Source organism: Eremothecium gossypii, chromosome I (assembly GCF_000091025.4).
Source record: "Eremothecium gossypii ATCC 10895 chromosome I, complete sequence".
Taxonomy (NCBI): domain Eukaryota; kingdom Fungi; phylum Ascomycota; class Saccharomycetes; order Saccharomycetales; family Saccharomycetaceae; genus Eremothecium; species Eremothecium gossypii.
In genome coordinates, this window is record NC_005782.2 from 1 (window position 1) to 20,051 (window position 20,051).

The 20,051-nt window shown below is 46.2% G+C and overlaps 5 protein-coding genes and 1 non-coding gene across 6 annotated transcripts, besides 3 other annotated features; all 6 read left to right on the forward strand.

Annotated features, from left to right (window-relative positions):
* Positions 1–552: a telomere (Chromosome I left end terminal telomere repeat. Composed of an estimated 20 copies of a 24 base repeat unit, and occasionally sequence variants of this repeat.).
* Positions 553–3,909: a telomere (Chromosome I left subtelomeric sequence. Shares some sequence similarity with other subtelomeric regions.).
* Positions 3,910–4,261: a sequence feature (Pseudo - mitochondrial 21S rDNA fragment).
* A 3,846-nt stretch (positions 4,262–8,107) lies between these two features.
* Positions 8,108–9,067, forward strand: RCE1 (CAAX prenyl protease; the record flags this gene model as incomplete). The annotated part of the gene is made up of 1 exon (NM_207709.1): positions 8,108–9,067. One exon carries the CDS (start codon positions 8,108–8,110, stop codon positions 9,065–9,067), a length of 960 nt encoding a protein of 319 aa, NP_982356.1.
* Positions 9,068–9,536: 469 nt separating this feature from the next.
* ZDS1 (Zds1p) lies at positions 9,537–12,593 on the forward strand (the record flags this gene model as incomplete). Its single annotated transcript, NM_207710.1, has 1 exon — positions 9,537–12,593. The coding sequence occupies one exon, from the start codon at positions 9,537–9,539 to the stop codon at positions 12,591–12,593; it is 3,057 nt and encodes a 1,018-aa protein (NP_982357.1).
* Positions 12,594–12,905: 312 nt separating this feature from the next.
* AGOS_AAL184W (uncharacterized protein) lies at positions 12,906–13,244 on the forward strand (the record flags this gene model as incomplete). The annotated part of the gene is made up of 1 exon (NM_207711.1): positions 12,906–13,244. One exon carries the CDS (start codon positions 12,906–12,908, stop codon positions 13,242–13,244), a length of 339 nt encoding a protein of 112 aa, NP_982358.1.
* A 468-nt stretch (positions 13,245–13,712) lies between these two features.
* Positions 13,713–14,846, forward strand: SCS7 (fatty acid alpha-hydroxylase; the record flags this gene model as incomplete). The annotated part of the gene is made up of 1 exon (NM_207712.1): positions 13,713–14,846. One exon carries the CDS (start codon positions 13,713–13,715, stop codon positions 14,844–14,846), a length of 1,134 nt encoding a protein of 377 aa, NP_982359.1.
* A 1,071-nt stretch (positions 14,847–15,917) lies between these two features.
* On the forward strand, positions 15,918–16,028 carry AGOS_t0001. Its single transcript has 2 exons — positions 15,918–15,955; positions 15,985–16,028. It is a non-coding gene; the product is annotated as a tRNA-Leu (tRNA).
* A 126-nt stretch (positions 16,029–16,154) lies between these two features.
* SMC3 (cohesin subunit SMC3) lies at positions 16,155–19,850 on the forward strand (the record flags this gene model as incomplete). The annotated part of the gene is made up of 1 exon (NM_207713.1): positions 16,155–19,850. The coding sequence occupies one exon, from the start codon at positions 16,155–16,157 to the stop codon at positions 19,848–19,850; it is 3,696 nt and encodes a 1,231-aa protein (NP_982360.1).
* Between the last annotated feature and the right edge of the window lie 201 nt (positions 19,851–20,051).

A 20,051-nucleotide genomic window follows, 5' to 3' on the forward strand; every position in this document is an offset into this window, starting at 1 on the left:
CATACACCACACCGTTGAGAGACCCATACACCACACCGTTGAGAGACCCATACACCACACCGCTGAGAGACCCATACACCACACCGCTGAGAGACCCATACACCACACCGCTGAGAGACCCATACACCACACCGCTGAGAGACCCATACACCACACCGCTGAGAGACCCATACACCACACCGCTGAGAGACCCATACACCACACCGCTGAGAGACCCATACACCACACCGCTGAGAGACCCATACACCACACCGCTGAGAGACCCATACACCACACCGCTGAGAGACCCATACACCACACCGCTGAGAGACCCATACACCACACCGCTGAGAGACCCATACACCACACCGCTGAGAGACCCATACACCACACCGCTGAGAGACCCATACACCACACCGCTGAGAGACCCATACACCACACCGCTGAGAGACCCATACACCACACCGCTGAGAGACCCATACACCACACCGCTGAGAGACCCATACACCACACCGCTGAGAGACCCATACACCACACCGCTGAGAGACCCATACACCACACCGCTGAGAGACCGCGCAGCCTTGTGCGTCTGCGTGCCAATGCCCCGGCGCCTAGTTGTCCGGAGTGTGCTGTCCCAGAGTGTGCACGCTGTTCCCATCGCCTCTCCTTCTGCGCGCCTCTGTCTGTCTTCGTATCTGTCTCTGCCTCTGGCGCACGTCGCAAGCCCGGTTTCTACCCCATTGAAGTACTCCACCCGTGCACCCTAGGACACCGGGCGCTCTGCCCGCATGGCTTCGGCGGCTATTTGTCCCGCACTACGTGAGAATCTCAGAAGGCAGACTGTGAGTAAATCTCTGTGGAGACACTAATCTGCAGCTGGTGGCTTGGCGTGCATTCTGCTGCGGGGTCACGCGACACCTGAGCCCCTGCGACCTCCTTTAATGGTCCAAATGAACTGTACACTATTCCAGCACGACAGGACGGCTTTTTCATAGCCTTGGCACGGAGAGTCAGTCTTGAACTTAGAACGACACTTTCGCCTCGAAATTTTGTTGTGTAATAAGGTATAGTTTGTCATAAAACCTATGTATAGACATCAGATGCTACATAATTGGAGTGCAACCGATTTCTCCGCTGTTCACCAATACCAACAGCGTTCCCGGATATATTCTTCGCTCTCCCCTTCACCCCGCAATTCCTCAACACAGTCCAAAGACAATTCGCGGGCCCAGACGGCACTGACTAGCATTCCAGTTAAAGCTACAAGCTGGAATTTTCTCATAGTTATTTGCTATTAGTTATCCTGTTTAAAGCCAAGCGCCGCCATTTTACCGCGCACCGGTCCCTTTTATATCATTAGCGAGCCGTTGACCAGCATATCTTTCTTATATTCATTGCTCGTCAATCGTAGGCTTATCACTACAATGCTTATCCCAAAGGTTGGAGTGATATAAGCCTTTTATTTGCTGGATTATACGTAAAGGTACGCTCAGATTTTCGGAATTGCAACCGGGCTACACCGGCGTGCAGCTGCGTCCCGCAAGCCATGTCAGGGTACGGTAAGATGGGGCGTGGGCACATGCCAGGCCTGCAACGTCCATTCCTTGACTGAGCACGCCACTCATCGAAAAGCAGAAGGTTGATCAAGTAAACGATACTGCTCTGACGCGATGCCAGTACATACAGAACATATGCTTGTTATTCTGCTACGTCTGCCATGTTGCTTTCTGTAACTGCGTTATGGCCACGGCCTTGCAACTACCCCAAGATGAAGATTCGGGGAAGCTCACTTCCGTCTTCGAACCTTATATATTTTGCGGTTGCATGTATTTTGGGTTAATGGCACAGACCATAGCGCCGGCTGGGCGCCTGATGAATGGATGGAAGCTCACGGCTTTGGCACTATGTTCAATATACCTGATAATATTTGATCCAGAGTTACTATATGTTAGTGGTTGCTTATTAAACTTCTTTCCATCAGTTAAGTCTTGGTCTCTGGATGCTATTGCAAAATATTTTATTTGGGAGGCCTGTGTATTGTACTCGATTGTAGCTTGGGTTCCGGTAGCTGCAAACTTCATACTGATCTGCAAATATGTGCTGGCTGAAGAGAGAGCAATGGAATTGTCTTTGGGAGCTTATTTCGATGAGCCCGACAATGATGCTATGTTAGAGAACGAGTCTTTTTCCCTGAAACGCGCTAGAGTGGTTCATAACCTAAAAATCATCAAGATGGCTGTTGCTGGCATCTTATTCATTCACTTACTTTTGCAAGTATTCTTGTTTATCATTGCATACCCGGCCTCGGTTCTAAGTGAAGTTTCTGGCAAGTCTGGACTGTACGCTTACCTACTTGTGGGACTGCTATTCGCTACTGTGGTAAGATTGCTTTCCATACTGTTCTGCATTTGTTACATTTTGGTTACATCAAACTGCATAAGATTCTTATCAAGCATGATACTCTTTGTATCCGTAGTACAAAGCGATTTTGTTATGGGAGTCTGTTGCAGCTTTATACTTTCCACCGTCAGCCTTGTGGGCTGACAAAATAATGCTATATCCACTACACATGATCTCAAACATGGCTCTGGCCGTCCACCATAGGACGCGGGGCTAAGCGCGGCAAGACGGTTTATTCGTAGCCTCGGCTGACAGAGTCAGTCTTGAACCTCAACGGCCTTTTCTGCCTAGAAAATCTAGCTCTGTCATAGGAAATAGTTTTCATATTAAATAACCCTATATAACTGTTTCAGATGCTACAGATTTGAAGTGCCACCGACTCGTCTGCAGTTCACCAGTACCTGCACATTTCCTGAATAAACTCTTCGCTCTCTCCTCTAGCCTGCCAAAATGCGATGCACTCCTCTGGCCCATCGCTGGCACAGACGCTGCTGACTAACAATCCAGTCGAAGCTACAAGTTGGGAGATTCTCATATTTCTTTGCTAGTGGCTTACCGTACTACAACCAGGAGCAGCTATTACCGCGCCTGTCCCTTTTATAGTGTTAGCCAACCGTTGAGCAGCACATATCCTTTGTGTCCATTGCTCGCCCATCATAGGCGTATCCGTTACACTTCTCTCTCCAAGCTTTTGGAGTGCGATGTGTCTCTTATCTTCGAGACGCATACTCCGGAAAAGCTAGCCGCCCTGCCTCTGCCCCTTGTCCGGCGAGTCCTAGGTAAATGCACCCGGACACCATAGGACACCGTGCGCGTCTGGATTCAGGAACCCCACTGCATAAGAATCTGGTAAGCGGCCTGTGCGGAGATCTCTGTGGAGACACCACTCTGCATCTGGACGCACCCGCACCCCATAGGACGCGGGGTTAGGCGCGACAAGATGTTTTTCCGTAGCCTCTGCACACGTAGTCAATCTTGAACTTGAAACGACTCCTTCTGCCTTGAAAATCTCATGTGACATCGGGTGTACTTTCATAGTAAATAACCTATATACCTATTTCAGACGCACGCACCTAAAGCGCCAGCGCTTCACCACACTTCACCACCACTTGAAGCACCGGTTTTTAATAAACTCTTCGCTCTCACCCTGAGCTCGCCAGTATTCGATACAGTCATCAGGCCAATTGACGGCCCGGACGCTGCTGACTAGCATTCCAGCTATAGCTACAAGGTGGGATACTCTCATAGTTCTTTGCTGCTAGCTTTACTCTGTTAAACCCAAGTGTGGCCATTATCGCGCACAGGCCCCTTATATACCGTTGGCTAGCCGTTGGCCAGCATATCTTCCTTGTGTTTATTGTTCGTCGATCCTAGGCTTATCCACTACAATGCTTATCCCAAAGCTGCTCGATTTGCTACCTGGATACACTTTAGTGCGGCCGCGCACCGTAAGCTACGTCTGTTTCTGACTGACTACACTACCCATACGACTAGTTTTTCGGAGTGTGCGCGCCAGTCTCGTGCAGCTGCGAGATATAGTATATATATATATTAGTATATAGTATTAGTATATAGTATTAATATATACTAATAATAAAAAATAAATATAAAGTATAGTAAGACTAAATATTATTAATAAGTTTAAAGAAGTACCGTAAGGGAAAATTATTTAAATAGTTGTTCTATAAGCACTTATATATATTATATATAAATAATATAAATAATGTACCTTTTGTATAATGGGTCAGCGAGTAATTAATATTAGCATAATATTAAAATAAAAAATAATATTAAAAATAATATAAATATTTAACAATGTTAAAATTAATTTAAATAAATTAAATTCAGCTAATATTAATTAACCCGAAAGCAGATGATCTTATATATGTGGTGCGGTTCCTGGCTCGGCTTGCCATCACCCCTCGTTCGCCATAAAAACTGCCAGCTGAATCTACTATTTACGCTGGCCCGCTGCCACGTAGTCGCTGAGATGCTGCGCGATACAGAGAGCAAGACCTCCATCGAAGAGCATAAGGTTGATAAAGTAAACGATACTGCTCTGACGTGATGCCATTACATACAGAACATATGCTTGTTATTCTGCTAAGTCTGCCATGTTGCTTTCTGTAACTGCGTTTTGGCCAGGACCTTGCAACTACCCCAAGATGAAGATTCGAAGAAGTTTTATATCCGTCTTCGAGATATTTGCATGGCAAACTGCGTTCACTTTTAAACCATGAAGCATTGCTTTGATTTATGTTTAGTTTAAATAAAAATGGACATAATTTTAAATGTTTTATATTCTTTGAGAGGTTCTTGCGTGTGATTGTCACTGTATTGACATCAAAGCTGACTTAACGCTTTTAATGCCAGCGGTCATAATCAAAAAAGTCGAGCCTACGCTTACCGCCGGCGAACTCTTGGTCGCCCTGATACCTACGCTGACCGCCGCCCTGATACCTACGCTGACCGCCGCCATACTCATGCTTGCGACGGCGCCTACCTTGGTCACCGCCATAATCATGGCTGCGACGGCGCCTAGGCCAACGGCCGCCACTGCGTTTCCGTTCCTGGCCCCAGCCGTGATCATCATCAGAGTCATGCCCATATTCCTGTCCCAAGTTGGGACCATCACCGAATTCGTTCGGATATTCCTGACCCAATCCCGAATCTCTACCATCGTAAGGCGCCGCCGTTTCTGCAACGTCTATTCCATCTTTTAAAATCTGCTCAAAAGCGAAGATAGAGGTTGCGCTTGTTAGCAAAAGGACAACATTGGACAATTTCATCTTGCTGATTGTATAGGGCTATTCAATGTAGATAATTATTGCATAAGAGACATCTATTGCGTTTATATTCCATCCATTTTAAAGTGGGCATCTTCCTATTTCATATCCTTACCTGACCGTGGGATGGCGCAATGGTGAATCATCACAAGGATAGGTCGAACTGACGGATCCCGCGCACAACCGATGGTTTAATTCCTTGGTTATGCTCGCTTAGAAGCAACGTATCCTCCAACCATTTATATTACTCGTGCCATTAGTACTTTAGAGGAGTTCATGATTCATTGGTGAGGTGTGCCTAAATGTCTGCTTACGCCAGTAAAAAGTATCTATGGCATAACCATAGTGCGATATCCCAAAAAAAGGTACTGTCCGAGAAGCATATCATTGTGTGTTGACACAACACTAGTTCGACCGTTATTATGGGACCGACCGTGAAAAGGAGAAGCTTCCCCATAGTTTATGTAATTGTTCGCTTGCTCCAATGTGGAATCGGTATTAAGTCACAGATTAAACATCATTCTTATTTATGACCGGAGTTTTAATCTATCTTAAAGGTGTGCTACGCAGGGCAGGGACAGCGCTGATGCCCTCTTGGGTTCTGCGCATGAACGGGTCACCTAGTAACTCTTTTTGACTGCGCGAAACCTCATGCTCATTGATCAAAAACCTAGCACAGAATCCTCTGAACCGGATACCTTTATCTGCAGCTTCACTCATACCTCTAATTCTGCCCCTCCCTTATACAAGTTCATGCGCGTGTGTGTTCCTTTTATTTACCTACATGAATACAAAGAAAAGTCCGTACCAACCACAGCTAAGGTAACGCGCAGCAAGTGGTTCCAGATAATACACCATCTATGGTGCGCGCGTCGGAAGAATATTGCCTAATGTGATATGTCCCATACGGACTTCTCCTAATGAATCGGCCAAAAATGGAAGGCACAATTTGCCGTTAGTCAGTTTTCAGAAAATAACCAAACTTATAATAGTTGTATTCCGGAAAAACTACACCGCTACGTATTGTACCCTGTCCGGAAATGCTATGATGGGAATAACAGAGCTCGTAAGATCGTATCGGCAGCAATTAGAGATAACTCTGCTCGGAGCAAAGTAGCCGTTGCCAAAAAAAGCAAGCTATTGTGGCGAGTACAGGAAAGTATGCGGATGTACATGTCGGATGTCTCGGATACACGACTTAGTGGCACAACACGGCAAATAAGGAGAAAAGATGCACCAACAAAAGGTACTTCGTATTGATATTTGCAAATACAAGTATATGGAACAGAAGGCAGTAAAATAATATAGCATTATATGATTGCATAGGATAGGAATGGTGCGCTTATGTGCACCTGTGAGGAGCAACAGCCGACATCAAAAAAGGCGGTAGCAAGCCACGTACAATAAATTCAGTTTTCTAGCCTTTGAGTGATTCAACATACATGAATGGCACAGGACAATTCTTCTAGTCATTCTATCATGGTTTCAATATCAAAATATCAACCTCAATTGAATGTAGGCACAATCTTCCCCCGAAGTGTATAGACGTAGAAGAATGTCTAATAGGATGCATGAACCGCCTGCAACATAAACACCTAGTGAAGTACAAATAAGCAAAAACGGCCATGCGTGCGCATTCTCGCTAGCCAACTTTTATGGACATGAATGAAGTAGACAGCAGTCCTTGTTTGAAATTGAATACGCTATTTTGGCCTATACTCGAAAAACCGGTGTCAGCTTGATGAAGTACCGCCAAAGAAAGTATATATGGGTTCATGTGGGTCTCAAACTGTAGGCGCAAACATTCGTGTGCCTGTCCCTTAATGAGCTACCACCACACACTACAAAAGATAAGGCACTTCTCAAACATATATACGCACAAGCCGACTGCGTAGCACGTACGTTCTCGACTGGCAGGTATTCGCACGATGTATCATGGTGATATTTGAACTGACTGCGAGTAATCTGAATGATATGACACTAACGCTACGAGTGCTGCAGTATACGAATAGCAAATGAGTAAGTCATCCGAGCGACCGATGATAACATTCTTGTTCATCAAGGTCTTTATTCTGACTATAGGACATTTACCAGCTGGCTTTTCTGTAGTCCTTTAAAGGGCTGCATAAGAACTGAACTGAACGGGAAGCTATGGCCTCCATGCTTGATGCAGCTCGCCTTTCCATATTTATGCGACGCCGCAATGCGTCTCGGAGGGAAGCACTCTTGCCGGTTTTTTGTGCACATGCAGGGTATGTGGCAGACAGCTGGTATGTGGGATTTATTTTGTGTAGGAGACCGCGATGCAGCTATTCTGAGGCGTCAGCGTAATAAAAAAGCTTGCATTACCTCGGCGTTTGCCTCAGCGCGGTTTACGCAGAGGTATCCAAGAGAGTGAGGTTAAACTAGCTATTCTGAATAAATAAGTATTATCACGCTCGCTATACTATACTACAATGTTAGGCTATCACTCTCTTTTGTTGTTTTTAATAAGGCTGACTTTTATTGCCTCTTCCCCAATCCCACAAACGGCATTAAACCCGATAATCAACATCACCAACCCCTCTACTAACAGCCTGCCACCTCTATCTTACGTTTCCCCTGATATGGTGGAAGATTGGGAGACCATCGAGGACTTCAGACAGTCATTGAGGCTGACGGCATTGAAAAACAATCCCAAAGGAGCAGACGTGTTACGAAGCTTTGTGTCGCAGCAGAACTCCACCTGCGACGAGGTGAATTGGTATAATGTGGTTCACCATAGCATTTTTGGAAAGAAAAGATTCTGCGATGTGTAGATATTTATATATTTCCCTGTATCGTCGTTTAATCTGTTCGTTAGATTTTGTACTACAATTTTTCCTTGACGGACAGTCCGTGGGGCGCTGACATTTCGATTGTTGCAGGTCACTACCTGCGATGGTGTACGGAGACCACACGGTATGTTCCCCTCCAGCGCCACGCTCCTTTCCTTCTACGCCGCCACATCATATGTTGCTGCCTTGTATGTGTTCCCAGGCAGGCGTATCTACGGCCATGCTAGCCGGAACGATCCAAAAGCGATCTGGTATGGGATGAAAGCCGTGGGATGTGGAGTCTTGGCAAACCTCCTGATCATTCCATGGCTACAGAGCAGGCTGGCCAGTGATGGCTTCAGCTTTGTCGATTGCTTTTTCCGCCTCGGGCTTGTGCCGGGCGCGTATGCCCACTTTCGCGGGCTGCATTGGGACACACTGGCATACGCCACCGATATTCTACGCGCACTCAGCATCTTAGGCTCTCTGTACGCCGCGGACCTCCTCGATAGCGCTGCATACTACCTGCTTGTGCCTGACACGTCGCCGGTGGTGGATCTGGTCGACCGCCTCTCGTGCACGACCGGGCTCCGGAACTACGTTTTCGGCCCGATTACCGAGGAGCTAGTCTACACCTCCATGGTACTGCAAAACTACCGCCTGCTGCAGCCCACCATCTCGCGCGCCATGCTCCTGCTGGCGACTCCTATGTTCTTCGGCGTGGCACACGTACACCACGCGCGCCAGCTGCTCGCCACGGGCCACCGCCCCGCGCAGGTCGCACTCACGTCCAGTTTCCAGATTCTCTACACGACCCTGTTCGGTACCTTCACCAACTACATTTATTATCACACAGCTGGGAACCTTTGGGCCTGTATACTGCTCCACGCCGTGTGCAACTACCTGTCATTCCCTAGTCTGAGCTCTGACGTTTTCGCCGACTATTGCGCGAAAGTCCCCCCAGCATTACGTGCTCTGTGGAAAATGCGCCTCCTGCATGCATGGGGCTACACATATCGCTTGTGTCTGCTCTGCGGCCTCTTAGCCTTCCTCGACGGCATACGGACCTTTTCGTCCTCCGCCGGCGACTTGTTTCTTGACGCCTAACATTGTCACATTGGCGCAGCCGCGCGCTCACCCATCGCCTTGTGTAAAGCACACTTGGTGCCATACACTGTACCTAGGCGTATCCAGCGGCTACTACCGGCGCAGGGAGCCGTGCTGGGGGCCAATAATGGCCTGTTATCATGCCATCGCGGCGATGCCAATGTTTATATCACTTAGGACGTTATGCCTTATGAAGCCTATTGCTGTGTCTCCACCACTTGAACAAGTTGTCTCAATGAAAACTCGTCCAAGCACCGGCTAGACGGAGCAGGATAAGCGCCAAGCGTTGTCCAGTTAGAAGCTAGCTGCTCGAGAAGTTCTACCGAACCGTTCACAAGGCAGAAACCAGCTCGAAGACGCGCAAGCAGGGTTACTTGGCTGTTCTTCTGCAGGTACATTAGTGCATTGGAGCTCAGCGTGGCAGGTAGAGCGGGGCCAGAGAGTGCGAGCGAGGCTGAAAAGCAGGAAAATGAAGGCGGACTACACTGCGCGGGCGTCGAAGACGCGCGGTGGGCAGAAGGTGGGCGGGGTGAGGCGCGAAAGCGCGGGGCAGGGCATGTCAATGAGCGAGGATGAGTTCCAGGCAGCACAAGTGCGGCAACGGAGGAGCAAGAGCTGTGCAGGACCGCTGGAAGGGGTGCAGGAGCGCGTGTTGCGCGCACATACGAGGCAAGCGAAGGAAAAGCGAAAGTCCGAGGTGCTGATTGCGGCACAATCGCTGGATTACGAGTTACAGAATGTCAAGAATCTGAAGCGGATTTCCATAGGCTCGATGGATCTTCTGATGGACCCCGAGATGGAATTTCGGATGAACGGTGCTGCGGTCTCCCCCTCGGCCTCGCCGCGCAACAGTTTGACGGAGGAGTCGCTGGAGTGGTTTCAGCTCAGTGCTGAACAGGAGCAGGGTGGAGAGCTGCCACTACATGCGGAATCCATCGATGCACACTCATCAGCAGGCGGTAGTTCAGACACTGCACGTGATGAGCTGCTCACCTCCGCCAGCAGTGTAGTCCCGTCTGAAGAATTAAGTTGCAGCCATCCTTTATCGCCTCCTGCAGCCGCGAAAAAGAGCACGCTTATGTCAAGTAGATCTAAATTGGGGCGGCAGCATACCGATACCACGCATACAAAGCAAGCGACCGGCGAGCCGTTTTCAAGCAATCTACTGTGGGTGCGTGCAGACCAGCATCCCAACGTGAAGCCGGAAAACTACCTTGAACTTGTGCACGACACCTTGAATAATCTACGTATCGGCGCGAGGCACGGTAGAGGCGATAGTCCGGTGCAGCAGAGCAATACGCCCGTGGCCAATGGTGAAAGTAGCACCGCCTCTGCCAGGTCTCTGGTGCGTAAACAGTCGAGACTTCGGAAGTCATTCACAGAAGTGGAAGCTATAGAAGAGTCACAGTTCACAGATTCTATCGGTAGTGAAATTCCAGTTGGTAAACGCATGCGAGTGTCGTCATTGAAGGAAATAACCGAAGAGCTGACACGAATTTCTAACAATGCAGGGTTGACAGATAGCGACGCGATTACTCTCGCACGGACGTTAGGTATTGGATCGCAATCTGCTGATGAGCATGCAACCTTTTCTGAGTGCGTGCCAAGTGCAGAAGCAGAAGAAAATGAGTATGCGTCCAGCATATTAGCCAAAAATGGGCTTGCGATTCCGGCTCGGTCCTCCCTCAGGCGTAGCAAGTTCACCACATACCGCATTCGGTCTGCGGGAAGCGATAGCTCGCCCCCAGAAAACAAATCGACGTCATCTTCATCATTAGCAGCAGCATACGAAAGGAATAGTAGGAGTCCAAAGATGCAAAAGGCAGCGTTTAAAGGTTCGCATCCACGTCTGTCGGGTGAGAATACCAGTCTTGCTCCACAGTCTCCCAATTCAATCAATGATATTTATGATCACTACAATACATCAGATACCGATGATGGGTCGCCGGAACTTCAAGGCTCACCAGTGACCCACACTTCAGATGCAAGTTTCACTTCTTCGCCAAACATAGCATCTGGTGAACACTGCGCCAGAAATGCTCATAAGATATCACCTATATCTGTGTCCCAATTATCTGCCACATCTTCGTCTTCAACTTCTCCTGGAAGCTCAAAAAGTGCTGAGAGTACGAAGTCTTGGACCTTTGATCAAAAATCACCTCTTCGGAGTATCACTCTAAACTCTTCTACAAAAGGACATAAGATATCCGCTGAAAAAAAGAAGGGTTGGAGTTGGTTTGGAAATAGTAGGAGGCCTTCCTCGGAGTCGGTGCTTCTGCCGGGTACCGATTCGGAGGGTTGTCCCATGGACGAATCCCAACCAATACAGTCCGAAGAATATCCTTTAAAGCATCCAATTTCACCGGTCTCTGATGAAACGCCTAGGAGAGGGAACCACTCGAGGAACCGTCACCAGACTTCATCACCCGAGGAGTTAGAGATTGGATGGACTGAAACATCTTTGACTACACTAGATGGTGACACTGAACAAGATGGGAAGCCACAACATCCGAAGACAAAGGAGAAGTTAGAGAAGAAGTTCATGAAGATATTTAAAAAAAGATCGGGTACAGGGCTCTCACAAGATACCCCAAATCAAGGAGAAGAAAGCTCGTTAAAGGCCACCTCGAGGATTCGAAGAAGCCGTGAATCCAAGCGACAAACCGATGAACCTTCCGCCAGCTTGACAACATCTGTTTCTCTGAACAATCATAATAATGGCAGAAAGTCGGTTTCAATTTCCAGGCCAACCTGGCAGCGAACTGAGAGTTCCTATAATGGCGATAAAGGTAAAGGCTCTATAACTAGCCTCCAGCCCGCTGTTAGTGTGACGAGTTCAAGGGATTCGCATGAACAGACGCGCCAAGATCCCCAACCACAAAGCCTAGTAACTAAGATGGATGGTTCTTCATCGAATGGGGTTACGGTATCTTCGCAGCGAGCAGGCTTTTCAAAGAAGGGTCGCAGTAAAACTAGCCATTCAAGGTCTAAATTGTCCACTTCACATGACATCGCACCAGTGGACAATCGGCCCTCAGATGTGGATCAGAAAAGTACGGAGGCTAATAACACATTGTCTTCCCGCGCCGAAGATAGCCATCCATCCTTAGATCCAGGCAAGTCAGCGCTCGGACCTGGGGAGATAGCCCATAGCTTGCCTCCTCGTAAACTTCGATTCGACGATGTGCTTCGGCCTGAGAAACCGAATTCGCCCATGAAATTTACTCCTAGCGCTTTCGGATTTCCGCTTCCTCCTTTGACTGTTTCTACTGTGATTATGTTTGACCACCGACTGCCTATCTATGTTGAGCGTGCCATATACAGGCTGAGTCACTTGAAGCTGAGCGATCCAAAGCGGGAACTACGGCAACAAGTTCTACTCAGTAATTTCATGTATTCTTACTTGAATCTGGTAAATCATAGCCTATATCTGCAACAGATAGAGGAGGATAAAAACCAAGGCATTCAATTTGAGAGCACAGACAACATGGCATCTTCCAGTGGTGTGGTTCCCGAGAAGTGGTGAATTTTTTTGTACTTCGGTGAAATGGTTGCATTTCATATCATGATACAGCAGACACAGGTAAATTTTAGTTCAGGATATGATCTTTGACCCTTGGTTGTTACGAGAGTCTACCTTCTCCTGTTTTTAGTTGCACTTAAATATTTCACGTTCCATTTGACACTATAGTCGTCATAGCCGTGGGTCTCTGGTATCGCATTGTGGTGTGTGGGTGGCCGTCGTAGAGCCAAATTTTTTAGTTGGCCATCTCTGCTCATCTCCGTCTAGTCCGTCCCCGCCGACCTTCCCGCAGACTCGACCACATATCCCCTCATCATGGCTACCGATAACTTCTATCGCATGATGATCCTCCTAGAGGAGCCACACAAGCAACACAGTACCGACGGACGCAAGATTGAAAACGCGAGCCATGACTTTGTCGATGAGCTGCTGCTACCTATACAAGTTGACGACCTTGAAGTCCTGAACACCTGGTTTGACAAGTTCGACGAAGAAATCTGCATCCCCAACGAAGGGCATATCAAGTACGAGATTAGCAGTGATGGTCTCATCGTTCTCATCCTCGACAAGGAAATAAGTGAGGTTATCGGCTTGGTCCGCGACTTCGTTGCTGCCAACCAGCTCGACGAAGACAGCTCCAGCGATGCCAAATGACTGCTTGAGCGCTCCTATCTGCCACCTCCTGTACACTATATAGGCAATACTCTCCGCACTGACTTTTGTTAGCTATAAGGAATCACGTGATCATCGTAGCGTAGCTTCTGGTGCCGCATGCGCTTGCTGGTCTGAGGACATTGGCCCAGCCGCGCGTTCACACTGCGAGCTCGTCATAGCGACTGCGCGAGAAAAGGTATTGCTGACCGGAAGGCGTGAATTCCGCCGCATCCGATAGGCAGAGCCGTTGCCATCTCATCCGACATCAGGAGATGAGCTTACGACAAACATTTATTTATATCGTATGTTATGATACGCCGCAACCACTCGTAGGTAGGAATTGCGTTCTGTCGTATGGCCTAGCAACAAGCAGAGTGCGGTTACCTCTTTTGTCGAGCAGTAGTAATATATATACCCTATAGCGATCGTTTCATAGGGCCTGGACGCTCTTAGAGTACAGCATCCAAGATGGTATCCAAAACGCTACCTCTTTATTCCAAGGCGACTCTTCAAAAACACACTGACCGCACCAGCTGTTGGGTCAGTGTCGGCAACCGTAAGATCTACGATGTGTCACAGTTCCTGGATGAGCATCCTGGGGGGGACCAGTATATTCTAGATTATGCAGGAAAGGATATTACAGCAGTTCTAAAAGACAAGTTGATCCATGAACACACCGAGGCAGCCTACGAAATACTGGACGAATCTTACCTGGTAGGCTACTTGGCTACAGAAGAGGAAGAAATAAAGTTACTTACGAATGAGAAGCATGTTATGGAGGTCACGCCCGAGAATTTGGACACTACGACGTTTGTCAAGGAGCTACCCGCGGAGGAAGTGTTGTCTGTTGCAACAGACTTCGGTACCGATTACACGAAGCACCACTTCCTGGACCTGAACAAGCCACTATTGATGCAGGTGTTGCGTGGAAATTTTACGCGCGACTTCTATATTGATCAAATTCACCGGCCGCGCCACTACGGTAAAGGCTCTGCGCCTCTATTTGGAAACTTTCTGGAGCCACTATCGAAGACCGTGTGGTGGGTCGTCCCTATGGTATGGTATCCAGTTGTCTTGTACTACCTGACCCGGGCACTACAGAACATGCCAGCCCATCTGGCACTGACCTGCTTTGCGGCTGGGGTGTTCGTTTGGACACTGATCGAGTACAGCTTACACCGCTTTCTATTTCACTTCGATGATAATATGCCGGAATCCAATATAGCCTTTACTGTGCACTTCTTGCTACATGGAGTCCACCACTATCTGCCCATGGACAAGTATCGATTAGTTATGCCACCTGCGCTATTTGTAGTTCTGTGTGCGCCATTCTACCGCTTGGTGTTCTCGATCTTCCCTGAGTATTGCGCATGCGGCTGTTTTGCGGGCGGACTTTTTGGCTATGTCTGCTATGATGTTACCCACTATTTCCTGCACCATCATAAGCTCCCTCCATTCATGCGCAAGCTCAAGAAGTACCACCTCGAACACCATTACAAGAACTACGAGCTAGGTTTCGGTGTAACATCATGGTACTGGGACAAGGTATTCGGGACATACTTGGCTTCAAATTCTCCTGTAAGTCGACCAAAGTGCGAGTGAAGTCACTTCGACGTCTAACCTACTAATCCTTCCGTGTTCCGTACTTTTACTTTTTTTATTATTTAATGGATGAAACATGTAAGTAATTGTGGCGGATTAGGCCTGCCTCGCGTAGTTGTAGAGAGCTAGCGTTATGGCTGAGGGCGCGGCCCGACGATACCGTAATAAGAGCATTTCCTATGGAACCTGGTTTTCCTACGCTCGTAGAAATTATTGCAAGTGTTATGTATCCCGTAATAAAAAAGTTTCTACTAAGCGCACTATAACGTGCGCTCTGCAATTTAACACGCTGATGTGAATCCCTTCCAGAATATTGTCTGTAAGGTCACTTTATTATTGTGCAGGCATGACGGCGATATGCTGGCACCATTTTAACGACCTATAAAACATATTTCTTCTATAGAATCTCGAGACGAATATAATTACATAATTAAAGATGAGGACTTTAAACGGTTATTTAGCCGCCGAGGCAAACAGAACCGCAGTATAGAGGAGCTCGTGAAGAAATTGCGAATTGCAAGTAAAACAATCTTATTTCCCCGCATTTTCTTTCTGCTTCCTCTTCGCTTTTTGTGTTGATTTTATTTGTTTTGAATGCATCTGGGTTTTACTTGCTGTAAAAGACATAGAGTAACATCTACCTGGAATCTCACTTTAAAATCTGAAATAATAATAAAGCTCATTTTAAGAATACGATAAAAACAGGCATTTCATAGAACTAGTCGAAGAGATATAGCCATCTACAACTACATAAGCTAAACTACAAGGCAACATGGTCCACGTGATGACCAATCATTAAAATCCTCGCTCGTTACAAGGACAATCATAGTCGAGCATTTATCTGCCTCTTCCATTCAAGCGGTGATTTTCCGGTCGGCCCTACTCAAGCAAGATGAAAATTGTTATTACCATGTGTTTTACATACAGGGTTTTGTATTAGTACCAGTATCATTGTGCATAAGTAATAGCTAGTTCCGTACTGGCGATCAGATGCAACATCATTGCTCATCGATATACCATGTGACTTATGTTTAATTATTAACCCACATGAAAACCCTTTAAACATCGATTGGTTGTGTGGCCGAGCGGTCTAAGGCGCCTGATTCAAGTGTATGCTTACAACTGTTACAGTTGGATACTCAGGTATCGTAAGATGCAGGAGTTCGAATCTCCTCGCAACCATTATTTTTTGCATGGATCACGTGCGCAGTGATAGACGCGTCAGATCACTTAATATTTGCTGGCATAGCAAGCTCTAGTTACGCGCCTCATGGACACAGCTGTTAGGTCTGTGAAGGAGTTGAGGCCATGTACATAAAGAAGGTGATTATACGGGGCTTTAAGACCTACAAGAACAAGACTGAGATTGATAACTTCTCTCCTCATCATAATGTTGTAGTTGGTTTTAACGGTTCTGGTAAGTCTAACTTCTTCGCCGCCATTCGCTTTGTTTTAAGCGACGATTACACCAATTTGAAACGGGAGGAACGACGGTCGCTTATCTATCAGGGAACTTCATCAGTTATGTCAGGCTATGTGGAAATTGTATTTCACGGTGCGGAGAACCGGACGCTACTTGGTGCTCAGGATGGCGGCGTGATTCACATTCGACGGACAGTTGGCCTAAAGAAAGACGAATACATGATTAATAACAAAAACGCCAGCCGCAGCGATGTACAGCGGCTGTTGGAATCCGCTGGTTTCTCTACGTCGAATCCCTATAACATTGTCCCACAGGGCAGGATTGTATCTCTCACCAACGCGCAGAACCGCGAACGCTTACAGCTCCTTGAAGAAGTCATCGGTGCGAAGTCCTTTGAGCGGAAGCTTAAGGAATCCTTGCAAAAGATGGAGACAACTGAGAAAAATCGCGAGAAGATACGTATAGAACTTGAGGAGGTCGAGGCGAAGCTTAACGAACTAGATGAGGAAAGAAAGGAGTTAGAGAAATACAACTCGCTTGACAGGAAGAGGAAGATGTGCCAGTTTGCTCTCTATGACCGTGAGCTGAATGAGGTAACAAGTATGGTAGAGAAGTTGGATGGCGAGTATACTAATACGTTGGTACTTTCTGAACAGTATATACAAGAATTGGAAAAGAGGGAAAGCCTGATCGAGACTTTAACCAAAAGTTTGAACCAGCTGGGCTCAGAATTGAAAATGAAGGAGTCTACAGATTTACAGCAAGCTAAAGATTCTGAATTGGAACTCGCGAAACACCTGGCCGACCTCAACGTGAAATACGAAGAGCTAATATCCCAGAACAACGCCCTAAAGGAACAGTCTGCGTCAAACTCTGAAAGTTTACTAGCTATTCGCTCGCAAATCGCTGTGAAGGAACAGCAGCTAGCAAGGCTATCTCCTCGTTTTGAACAACTAACTATAGAAGAAGCTGCTATGAAGGCCGAATTTAAGGCCCTTCAACAGCGCCAAAGAGATTTGTTAGCTAAGCGTGGCAAATATTCGCAATTTAGAAACAAAGCTGAAAGAGATGCTTGGATAGATCAGGAGCTCTCTATTCTGAAAGAGGAACTACAGTGCTCTAGCATTGCACTTACTTCCATTTCGGAAGAGCGGGACAGTTTAAGAATTAAGCTCACTACCTTAGATGACCAAATAATGGAGCTAAACGACTCTGCGCACGGCCCTGGTATAAATGCCGAGTTAGAAGATGTTCAACAGGAACTAACCGTTTTAAAAAAAGCACATTTGTTCAAGATCGATGAACGGAAACAGCTATGGAGGTCAGAACAAAAGATCCAGTCGGTACTTGAATCTCTGGTGGATGACGTTAAAAGAGCAGAAGGTACTCTAAGTGAAACAATGGATCGCAGCTTAGCCACTGGCCTAAAGAATGTAAGTGAAATAGCTCAGAGACTAAATTTACCAGAGGGCTCTGTTTTTGGTCCTCTTGGTGAACTTATCAAGATAAGTGAAAAGTACAAAGCATGTGCGGAAGTTGTTGGAGGTACATCGCTTTTCCATGTCGTGGTCGATACAGAGAATACAGCGGCACTTCTTATGCAAGAACTCTACAATTCAAAGGGCGGTAGAGTTACATTCATACCCTTAAACCGGGTCCACGTGGACTCAAATATTGTATACCCTTCCAACGATGAGCACCATTGCACCCCTCTGATAAAGAAGATTAAATATGACCCGAAGTTTGAAAGAGCCATAAAGCACGTTTTTGGCAAGACTATCGTGGTGAAGGACTTGAACCAGGGTACAAAGTTGGCGAAGCAGTTTAGACTGAATGCCATCACATTAGATGGCGATAAAGCGGACAGCAGAGGTGTCTTGACGGGTGGCTTTCATGATCATCATAAGCAGAAGCGACTAGACTCAATGAGAGATCTAAAATCTCTCAAGAAAGAGCAACAGGGAAATAAATCCCAACTGGAAGAAGTTAAAGAGAAACTTCATAGCATAGATCAAGAAATTGATGAATTGAATGATAAGATTAAGAAATCAATGAGTAGAAGGGAAATGATTTTGACTCAAGTCGAAGCAGTAAACATCAAATTGGAAAAGGCTAAGAGGGAAAGATTCTTACTCGAAGAGACAATGGTGCAGCTCATTTCAAAAGAAGAAAAGGCAAAAATTAATCAAAAGTTGCTACAGGATAAATTAGATATGTATACAGAGGATTTGTCCAGAGATTTTGACACTGAATTAACTCTTACAGAAAGGGAAGAACTAGACGAAATTGCCAAGAAATTGCCTGATTTAGAAAATCTGCTGAATACAACTACTGACGCGTTAAGCTCTGTTGTTGTAAAGATAGACTCTTTGAAAGCCGAATTGGATTCCAAGCTCAAGCCACAGGCGAAAGAATTGGAGGACCAGCCGAATGAAATCATGTCAACGACTGCTATTCAAAATTTACAAGAACATATTGATGCTGTAGAGGATGAACGAAAAACATTACTGGAGCGGAAATCTACTGTTGATAATGAAGTGCAGAAGATATCAGAGATTATTGATACCCTCAAGAGCCGTCAGGAAGAAGAGGAGAAATCACTGGAAAAAGCTAACTCCCAGCAACGTGCTTTATTAAAGAAACTAGACAACTATCAGAAAGAAGCGGAAAAGTCAATGCTCAGAAAAATGACGCTGTCTACCAGGCGTGACGAACTGCAACAGAAAATAAGGGATATCGGCTTGCTTCCAGATGACTCAGCAGATAAATACCATAACATGTCTAGCAGTGAGCTGCTGAAAGAATTGAGTTCCATAAATGATAAAATATCCAAGATGACAAATGTGAACAAGAGGGCCTTGGAGAACTTTAAGAAATTTGACGACAAACAAAAAGATGTTATGAAGCGCGCTAAGGAGCTTGATGAATCAAAAGAATCCATTGAAAAGCTGATCGACAAATTAAAAAAACAAAAGGTAGAGGCTGTTGAAAATACCTTCAAAAAGGTATCTGAGAACTTTACACAGCTTTTCGAAAAGATGGTCCCCAGAGGTACTGGTAAGTTGGTGATTCACCGCAGGGAGAATGAGCCAAGCAAACCATCTAAACGCCAACAGAAAAAGAGAAAACGCCAGGAGACTGAAGATGTACATTTCAATGACGATCAAGATGAAAATTCAAGTCAGGATTCCATTTATTCAGGGGTCTCAATCGAGGTTTCCTTTAACTCAAAGAAAGATGAACAGGTCCACGTCGAACAACTTTCGGGCGGTCAGAAGACTGTTTGTGCGATTGCTTTAATTTTGGCGATACAAATGGTAGATCCTGCTCCATTTTACCTTTTTGATGAAATAGATGCTGCCTTAGACAAGCAGTACCGTACAGCAGTGGCAGCAACAGTCAAACAATTATCATCCCAAGCACAATTCATTTGTACCACATTCAGAGGTGATATGATTGCTGTAGCCGACCGGTTCTACCGTGTCAACTTCGAGAACAAAATATCAACTGTTGTTGAGGTGACGAAAGCAGAAGCATTGAATTTTGTTACTGGTAGAGAGAAGAATGAGAATGTAATTTAACGATCCCTTGATGGAGCTTTGCTAAATAGTGGTGGATCGTCTGTATACCTAATTACAAGATAAGGGTTAGCGAACGACCTGAGAAAGCACTAACTACAATTACATATATGTTGAACAACTAGGTTCCCATTTGGTCTATATAATACACAGTAGGACCATGATCAACTATGTAAATACAAGGACTAAAATATGCTAGAATTT